At 39.1% G+C, this 10,309-nt stretch overlaps 1 protein-coding gene across 1 annotated transcript; it reads right to left on the reverse strand.

Annotated features, from left to right (window-relative positions):
- Positions 1 to 256: 256 nt before the first annotated feature.
- LOC118573634 (melanoma antigen preferentially expressed in tumors-like) lies at positions 257 to 2,970 on the reverse strand. Its single transcript, XM_036173910.1, has 3 exons — positions 2,681 to 2,970; positions 1,634 to 2,215; positions 257 to 770 (listed from the first exon to the last, which is right to left on the reverse strand). The coding sequence occupies exons 1-3, from the start codon at positions 2,968 to 2,970 to the stop codon at positions 257 to 259; spliced, it is 1,386 nt and encodes a 461-aa protein (XP_036029803.1).
- Positions 2,971 to 10,309: the final 7,339 nt, after the last annotated feature.

Genomic DNA, 10,309 nt, shown 5'->3' on the forward strand with positions numbered 1-10,309 from the left:
CTGTATTACAGGCAATGCACATCACTGTGGTCAGTAAAATGAAACATATCAATAGTAGACAAGTGATACACAGGAACTCTTAAAGTCCTCCATCTTTTCTAAATTATTCTGTGTAGGAATCAGTTACATGCCTATATTCGCTAAGTGTAATTTCCTACAATGGAAAGTACCTTATATATTGAGTGGGGGGGTCCAATAATAACATTTAGTATTTAAGTAGTACATATCGGGTTGAAACTGTGTTGGACTGTGAAATTTATTCTAAGTAAGTGATCCAGGTCATGTCAGCCCTCTCTGCAAGCTCTAGCATCACCTTCAGTTGTAGTTGTACAAGAGCAAGCTTCCTTCGGTCTATACTGCCCTGAAAAGGCCATACTGCATAGCAATGTACAGGGATGGGATAAATCACGTATTTTAGATTCTTCAAGGGTGTTAAATTATTCATGATAATCATAAGCATAGGCATTGTGATGGGGTTAGAAGCAAAGCACAGGACACGGAGTTGAGTACAACGAATCAGGGCAGGGATAAGGACAGAGATTGCAGTATCATTTATAAGGCAATGATTTATCTCTAGATGTCGAAGAGTACCAGAGAGATTTACCAGAAGAGTTTGAAAAGGCTCAAAATCATCCCAATACATTGGGTTGTTGCTAAGATTCAACAGCTTTAGGCAGGAGACCTGAGAGCTCTGGGCCATAAACCTCAAGTCTCTGTAGGAAAGATCACAGAATGACAGATACAAGAAATGCAGTCCAGGTGGCAGGACTCTGTAGGGAGAAAACAAAACAAAGAAACAACAAAAAAAAAACTTCTTAAGAATGAAGTCTGAATGAGGAAAACTACACCTTTATATCTAGAATAAACTACTTTTAACATGCATTGTAATTGGGTATTAATGTGTTAATGTGAGCTTTAGTTAACTTAATAGTTTTGTTACTCTGAGAATTGTTTTAAGACAGGATCTTACTATCTAGTCCTGGCTGTTCTGGAACTCACTATGGAGGATATACTGGCCTGGAACTCACAGAATCTGCCTGTCTTTGCATCCTTTGTGCTGAAATTAAAATCTCATGCCACCATATCTGGCTGAGAGTTTGGTTTTTAACACTGAGATACAATTTCTTTTAGTCTAAAGAATGTGTACAGTGTATTATAATAGATAATTTTAAGAAATATTAAGATAAAAAACTGAAAGCACTTGATATACAACATTATCCATTGTAGATTTCAGTTCATCTTTTTAGTGGGGAGGGATCAGAAAGAGCAGGCAACTGAAAATTCCCTTTGGTCAGTCCCTAAATACCAACCTCTACTTTCAGGGCCTATGCCTTGGAGATCACATATCAGTAAAGTGATCTGACATTGTAAACTATGGGCATCTGTGATTAGGTGCATCAACGCTATAACAAAACATCTTCCCCCATCTCAATCCCTCTTCTTCTTCATACTGCACTTGTCTGTACATTGCTGGCTGCTTAATTTTTGTAATTCTTTCTCCACTTTCAAATTCCCAGAAGTGACAAAGTGGGAAGCACAAAAGCCTTTCAGGAGTTTAGGAACACCCAAGAATGTTTTATTTGCTATCTCAACAGGCTATCAGGAAACCCAGGGCCCTACCCCAAACTCTTACCTCAGCACTCTGTCCAGATGCCCTGTGAGACAGAATGAAGACAGGCTGACTTCTTTAAGGTTGTTCATACGTCGCAAGTGACCAAGGAAATTTTTAAAGACTTTCCCACTCAGAGATCTAAAAGTGACTTTAGACAGACTGAGGCTCTCTAGGTGGTCCATCTGAGACAGGACATTGGTGATATCACTCAGTGAACCCCTATCAATTGACAACTGACCAACACAGTTGAGATCAAGAATACTCAGGGTGCATTTGCTGTTACACAGTTTATCAACTTGCAAATCTCGACAGCATATGTGCAAAGACCCTGAACTCTCCCTAATTTTAGTTATAAGCAAAACCAAAAATTCTTTTTCCACTAAGGAGCCATCTAGGGAAAGGTCCACTAGTAACTCTACAGGCCTGGGGAACTGTATCATGGACTCTGAATTTACAAAATGATTCTGCCCTTCTATTTTCAGGATAGAGCTGTCAGAATAAGCACAAGAATGAAAACAGAAAGGTTCCTTGATTCTGATATCATGGCATGTGGTCTTACAGTCGTTGTCTTGCCTTAAATCTAGGATCCTCAGTTTAGGTATCCTGTAGGGGTAAGAGAAGATAGAATACCTGATAAAGAGCCAACAATAATGAAACCGAGTAGAATCAATGATGACATCTAGGAACTAATTCTTTTATCATAGCTGACACTACTTGTATTAACTATCAACAAATGTTTCCCATGAAATTTCAGCCTCCTCTCCCCAATCCTTTATACACCCTAGACTCCCTCCAGTCTTAAAGCTCCTGTTTTTCTCTTATGTAACACCTGTTACGAAAACCCATCAATAGAACCCCAGTAACAGATTTCATAATGAACATTGAATATAATCAGTAACAGATTTTGTAATTAACAATGAATACAATCAGTCTTTAATGTGTTACCAAGTTTGCGGGCAACAGCCCCACACATAAGTCTTCAGCATTTACTTGTTACTCCTTCTGGGAGAGTAGAAGGCTGTGCTACAACCTCCTCTGTCTTTCCATGTTTCTCTTACACAATCTTACCTAGAAGCAGAGTTCTTTGAAGGACACACTGGAAGATTCTCAATCATGGCTTTCAGGAGTTCATGTTGAGGCTTCTGTACAGTTAATGACCCAATATGGAGACAGTGAAAGGGCCACACTTTCATCATCTCACTCAATACATTCTTATGCCCACCCTCGAAGGCGGCAATGAACAGGGGAACAAAAAAGACTCTTGGCATATCCTGCAGAGCTTGGATTGCTACAGACTCATTTCTCAGCAGACTCTGTATAGCGAGATCCAACAGAGTCTTTGGGTTCTTTGCATCCATCTTTGTGAACCTGAATCAGAAGGAGAAATATTTAGAAGTTCTGGAAAAACATACACAGTCTCTTCTTCATAACCAGTGCCAGAAAAGTAGAAATTTAAAGAGTAAATGAACCAGATAGCGAACACTAGATACATCTACAATAGACACTGATTAGAAATTGACTTGTGAGTGTATAAAGGGGTGTGTGTGTGTGTGTGTGTGTGTGTGTGTGTGTGTGTATGTATGTATGTATTACTATTCCCCCTCCCATGTATATATAGAAGGTATATGATAAAACACCATGAGAAATGGGTAGTAGGCCAGGCAGTGGTGGAATATGCCTTTAATCCCAGCACTCGGGACGCAGAGCCAGGTGGATCTGTATGAGTTCCAGGCCAGTCTATTCTACAGAGCAAGTTCCAGTATGGGCTCCAAAGCTACACAAAGAAACCCTCTCCACAAAAAAAAGAAAGAAAGAAAAGAAATGAGTAGTATGTAAGCAGAAAACAATTTGGGTCACTTAGTTACATGACTTCCAGTATTATCCCTCAATAAAGAAAAAGATAAATTTACAAAAAGTGATAAAAATAAAATATTAAAACACCAAATTAATTGTGATTAAAGAGAAAAAGAATGACTGACATTCTAGCCCTTGATTTGTCTCACTCTTATTACTGTATTTGTGACAGATAAAGACACAAAAATGGCACAAGACAGACACAAAGGAAGATGGTTAAGAAAACTTAAAGTTGACCTTGAGCTTATTTGGAAAATCTAGTCATTAATTAGGCCTAAAGATGAAAAAGAAAAATATAATATCAAAAGAATGTGGTAAAGTTTAGGGCAAGGACTTCAAAACTGTTCCATTCAAAGCTGTATGTTGTCTCACATGTGGAAAGTATGATATAGTCTGATAATAGAGTACTGACTTTTGGTGTCTGGGATCGGTGACAGGGTTGGGGTAGCAAAGCACAGTTGTACAAGATTCATGTAAGCTAGAGGTTGGTATGAACACATCACAATGAGTCTCATCTGGATGTATTATGAATATGTGTTATAAACAATGAATATCAAAGGCGTATCAAATAATTAATATGGAGGTTAGTTTAAAACTGCAATCTTAAAAGACACAGACTGTGGGAAGAATACTTTGATGTGGTTATGAGAAACATTCAAGAACATTTGTTAATGATGGGAAGAGAAACAAAATGAGGGGGGTTAAGAATCTTGTAACACATGAAAGAGTTAGAAAGCTCCTAAATTTTTCTTCTACTTTGGGAACAACTACAAACCCTCTAAAAGACCTACACAGCACTGATAAACAGAGAACAGCATGATTAAATTAGACAGCTTCTAAAACAATATGAATAAGCCAAATAAAGAAAAATTCCAAGCAAAAACATTAAAACCATGAGAAAACAAAATTAATGTTGCTCATCACCTACCTAATATGGTACTTTGCTACAGCATCTCACACACATTACAGCATTGTCCTTGGATAAATAACTTGATGACTAAGATAAAATTATCATATTTAAGAACAAAGAAGTGGTACATTTTCTTGAGGCTTCCAGGATTTCAATCTCAGGGACACACCCTGCATGCAGTCCTAAAAATATGCCCCAGTTTCTTAAAATGATGGTCTTCTATTATAGCTCAAGGTATAAGAGAGTTTAAGTACATCCTATTTGTCAAGAACTTTCTTTTGTATGAAGAAAAAGTCAAACAGTCTTGAAAGAAAGGGACTGGGCAGTCTCATGATACAAAGCAGCTGATTTCACACACTGTTACAAATGTTAGTAAAATGTATTTAAGAATTTGCTGTTTGTGCTCTATTACAAGGTCACCATGTTCCATTCCTAGGAATATCTGTGAATATTCCAGTATTTTGGTTCAAAATTCAGTTGTGGATGTGCCTGACATGATTGAATAAGGACTTTAGATTCCATTATAAGGGTTGTGGAGCAATGCTATTTAAATTTGACTTTTCCCTTACAAACTCAGCATTAAAAAAAGTTCTTCATAAGCTGATGTATATAAATTTAATTCAATTTCAAAAATACCTACATTTTACTGAGTTAGACAGCCTGATGGTAAAGTTCTTATGTGAAAACATACACAAGAATAGCTAATAAGAGAGAAGGAAGACACTTGAGAAGAGACTCCTCACACCATACCAAGAAAATGAAAACTTTCTAGAGAACTTCTGTAATTACAGTGTCTTATCACTGCTAGAAAAACAGACAAATAGCTGAATGAAATAGGCTAGAAAGCTTAGAAATAGAAGCCAACATGAATGGACATCAGTGTTTAATGAAGGGCTGAAAAGATGGGGTGGCAGTTAAGAGCATTGGCTGATTTACAAGAGGGCATGGATTCAATTCCCAGTCCTGGAAACCATCCATAAGTCCAGTTCCAGGGGATCTGATGCCCTCTTTTGGCTACTATGGGCCCTGTACAAACATGTTACACAGATATATAGGCAGGTGAAAAAACCCATACACACAAACCATAATTAAAATAGAAAAAAAACTTAAAGTACATCCATGAAACAGAGTAACTAAAAATTGAGTTAAAAATTTAAGCAAAAATTAGAATCACAGAGGTTCTTGAGGAAAACACAACAGATTTTCTCTAAGCTTACTGTAGGGAAGGGTTTTCTAAATCTCACTTAAATTCTAGAGGTAATGAAAGGAAGCAATTAGTGATCTGACCCAATGAAAACCAAAGAATTTAAAAATATCAAATGCAAGCATTTCAAAGGAGAAATTACAGACTAACAAGATGGAGTAGTAAAACATCCCAGCCAAGTGGAAACTCTGCTTCCTATATAAAGAACTCAAAAACTGAGGAATGAAGCACCAAAAATGGCATGAAAAAGAAAAAAAGCTATGAACTAACAGTTCACACAAAAATGTCAAGGGACAAAACAAATAATAAATGTCCAAATGTAATGATAATTAGATGTATGTAGTATATTAAAATAAAACACTGAGTTATTTAGTCTCTGGTAACATACAGGCAAAATTATGAAGTGATAGTGTTCTATTATTAGGGAAACTGTGAGGAATAAAATTTTAAATATCTTACAAAGATCTTCTTCTATAAACACAGACCCAAGGACATTCAATGAAGCATTATATATAATTTCAAGATATAAACAATTAAAAACCTCACACAGAGGTAGATTAAAAAGGGTACAGAATAGCCATACAAATGTGTCTGATGCATGTGTAAAAAAGAACAATGAAAATCTCCTAAGAAATACAAGGGAGACATTTCAAGACATGCTATTAGCTTGGAACACTCAGTCCTAAATGGAGTATCTCCTTCGACTCCCTTCCCACAGGGGATCAGGGACCTCTCCAAAAGAGGAGGCAGAAAGATTGTGAGCCACTAGGGATAGAACAAGGCCTTCTAGACCCAACAGGAATGATGCCCTTATGAACTCACAGAGACTGTGGAAATATGTGCAGGGTCTGCAGAAGTTACATAAGACCCCATCCCTAACTCAGAAGCTATTTCTAACTGATAACCACTTGAAAAGAAAAAAAATAGTTTTCTCCAAGAGTCTCACTGGATATACAAACCAGATTTAAGAGCTGATTCTATACCTAGCAGTAGATGGTTAACACAAAATGAACTCAATGGTATTTTCGGAGTTTTGTTTTGTTTTTTAGACATTAATGCACTATTTGGCTATTTCTTAAAAAAAAAAAAAACCTTACAGGCCTTTTGCTTATATATTACGGCTTCAATGTTGTGGGATAATCTTTGTACACTGTGAGGCTGTGTCTTTTCCAAGGCACCTTCTGTTTGGTTATCTAAATAGCCAATAGCTAGGCAGGAGAGGATAGGCAGGACTTCCCAGCAGAGATAGGAACTCTGGGAAGAAGAGAGTCAGAATCTTCCAGTGAGACACGGAAGTCAGACAAACAGTGTGCAGGAGAGGTGACGGTTCATGTGACAGAATGCAGATTAATATAAAGGGTTAATTTAAGTTTTGAGAGCTAGTTGGGGACAAGCCAAAGCTAAGGCCAAGCTCTCATAATTAATAGCAACTCTCCGTGTCATTATTTCAGAGCTGGTGGTCCAAAGAAATTCTGAATGCACTTCAGATTTTGTTTTTATGAGTTTTCTCTGCGTGTGAATGTGTGTGTCTCTTGTGCTTTTTCTGCTGTTCTTTTTTCTGTTTGGTTGTATTGTCCTATTCTGGTTTGTTTTTATTCAATCTTAGTTTATATTAGTTTGTTAATCTTATTTGGTTGTTTTCTAATGAGAGAGAGATATAAAAGGAACAGATTTGAGTGAATGTGGAGGTGGGAGGAGCTGGGGGAGGGGAAACTACAATCAGAACATATTGTAGGAAAGCAATCTATTTTCAGTAAAGAAAGAAATGCTCTTAAATGAAAAACAGAAGTGTGCACCCTATGCTCTCATGTAAGAAGGCAATGTAAGACAACATGTTACCTTTCCCTTGTACAAAATAAATATAAGTCATAGAGCAAAAAGTGAATGATGTGTTATTCCTTCAGTGAAGGTTAGGAAAAAATGGGGAATGAGAACAAGGTAGCATCTGTGGTACTTTTCCACACAGATTTATATTGGATTATCTGAATAATAGTAATATTTCACATACCCAAAATATAAACACAGTTGAACTTCTACAGCAGCATCTGTTGTGGAATATTAGTTTAAGATGTGTTACATGTGTTCATGCTTTGGAATATTTGTTTAATGATGCAAGGATGTGCTGTATTCTTTTATGTTGCATTTGTTTAACTCTGTAAAGCTGAGTTACTTTGCCTGCCTAAAACACCTGATTGGTCTAATAAAGAGCTGAACAGCCAGTAGCTAAGCAGGAGAAAGGATAGGCAGGGCTGGCATGCAGAGAGAATACACAGGAGGAGAGGAGAGGCAGGAGGGAGAAAAGGAGGAGAGAGGACACCAGGGACCAGCCACCCAGCCACACAGCAAGCAGGAGAGTCAGAAGTAAAGAAAGGTATATAGAATACAGAAATATAAAAACCCAGAGGCAAACGATGTAGGGAAAAGGGGCTGGCTAAAGAAACCCACCCTGACCCTGGAGCCCAGAACTAGGGAAAGATGGCTCAGTTAGGGACAGTGAAAGGAAACAGTTTGGCTCAGATCAGATCCATCTCTGCCCCTGGCCAGCAGACTTGTGAAACCAGCCAATCACAGAGCAAGACAGTAGCAACCTGTCCGTGGGGCCCAGGACCAGGGAAAAAAACAAAGCCTGGATTTGGGACCTGAGCCAGAGAAATGAACACTTTATCCCCATACCTAGAACCAAGGAACATGCCTTGACTCTGCAACCAGTACAAAAGTAACACTCTTGGTACCTAGAATCAGAGTCAGTGAAAGAAATGTGCCCTGGCTTTAGAAGCAGTGTCAAAAAGTCAAGAAAGACCAGTCAAAGAAACACAGTTCGGCTCTGAAATCAGGGCCATCTCTGTCCCTAGCCCACAAAATTGGCCAATCCCTGGGAAGAAAAAAACTAACCAATCACTGGTTGACTCCACCCCCATGACATCCTATATAAACTGTCCTGCCTGGTCAGTTGTGGGCTGTTCTCTCCACCCTGGTAGAGGCAGCTACTCTCCTGGACTCCTCCTTCCCAAATAAACCTTTTTCTTAAAAGAGTTTTAGGTGTGAAGATCTTCATTCACTGGCGTAAAGAAGATCCTTGCTGAGATGTCCCTCAGTGGACAGAGCAAGGAGGAGCTGAGCAGAGAAGCCTTGCTGAGATGTCCCACGCTGAACAGACAAGCCTTGCTGAGACATCCCTCAGCTGACAGAGAAAGAGAGAGCTGAACAAGTAACACTTTCTCCAGAGCCAGAGGAGATTGCTACATTTCTGCAGGGGTTTCCTTTTTTTGCAGAGCAAAGCAAAAGAAGCAACATCTTAGTCCACAGAAGCAAAGCTCTACTAGGAAGCCCCCTTAAGTGGGGGGCTGAGCAAAGCTCAGCTGTAGTGGCTCTCCAGGAGAGGAGCAGGATTGCTATATTCTGCAGGGAGACCATCCTCCACCACACCAGGTATAGCCTGACTCTCCCAAACAGTCAGTATACCCTTCCCTACTGAAGCAGTTCCAGGCCTGACACTCCCCAGAAGTCAGAAAAACTCCCCTTCTAGGGCTGAGATGTCTCTTTGCAGCTCCAGCCATCACAGCTGTCCTAAGCAGCTCAAGATGCCTGACTCCCCGAGTAATAAGGTTACCTTTCCCCTGAGTTTCAAAAGTCATGTTTTGGTGCCAAAATCTGGGACCAAACCCACAGAGTTGAAACAAATTTACTTACAAAAGGTAAACAGGATAATTTAAGAAAAGCTGGCTAGAAACAAGACAAGCTAAGGATGGGCATTCCTAAGCAAGAATAAGTCTGCATTTCTTTATTTGGGAGCTGGGAAGTGGGCACCTAAGAGTGGGAAAAAAACTACAGGTATCCTTGCATATTGTGAAGATTTCACGTCTGCTGCCAGGTATCATATATCAAGCCATTGCTGAAACCCTATGGTGAACACACCTCCCACACCAAAATGACCAAAGGGGAGTATGGACGCCATTAGAACAGTTATTTTTGTCAGAAACGTATAATGCAAATACAGTCATAAGAAAACATGAAATTCTTTGGTAAAATGACCTTAGAAGCTGTGTAGAAACTACATGGTGAGCAGAAAGAGTCAGAGAACTAGGTGTAGTCACATATGCCTGCAATCCCAGAACTCAGAAGGTGGAAGCAGATGAACTAGTAGGTGAAGGTATTCTCAAGTATATAGTGAGCTAAAAATGCACCTTGGGATATACCACACCCTATCTCAAAAGCCAAATCTGTACAAACAAGCAAAAGAGAAGCCAGGGTAAGAAAATATAGACTAATGAAGGGGAGAAAGATTAAAACATCAGGAATCTGCTGGGAGATGGTGGCACATACCTTTAATCCCAGCACTTGAGAGGCAGAGCCAGGTGGATATCTGTGAGTTCAAGGTCAGCCTGGTCTAAAGAGTGAGATCCAAGACAGGCACCAAAACTACACAGAGGAACCCTGTCTCAAAAAACAACAACAACAACAACAAACAAAACAAAAAAAACATCAGGAATCACAAAGGAAAGGCTAGGACAGTTTAAAAGTACTGAGAGACACTCCAAAATCCACAGTCCAGTTTCATGGTGGAGGTATGAGGAATGAGGAAAAGCCCATTAAAATGTGGCTCTCCAAGTATAATGTGCCTCTGAGGAAAAAAAAAAGATGAACATCCCTAACCCAAAGGTCAGCCCAAGATTCTCACTAACATTAATTTAATCTGGGAAGTCTGGGACTGGGACTGTTATTGGCACTA

This window comes from Onychomys torridus, chromosome X, assembly GCF_903995425.1.
Source record: "Onychomys torridus chromosome X, mOncTor1.1, whole genome shotgun sequence".
In the NCBI taxonomy this organism is placed as follows: Eukaryota; Metazoa; Chordata; class Mammalia; order Rodentia; family Cricetidae; genus Onychomys; species Onychomys torridus.

Coding starts and splice junctions, on each gene's coding strand:
- LOC118573634 (XM_036173910.1), bottom strand. CDS start 2,970: ATGGATGCAAAGAACCCAAAGACTCTGTTGGATCTCGCTATACAGAGT. Junction 2,216..2,680: donor TCAAAGAACTCTGCTTCTAG/GTAAGATTGTGT, acceptor TTACCCCTACAG/GATACCTAAACTGAGGATCC. Junction 771..1,633: donor CATCTGGACAGAGTGCTGAG/GTAAGAGTTTGG, acceptor TTCTCCCTACAG/AGTCCTGCCACCTGGACTGC.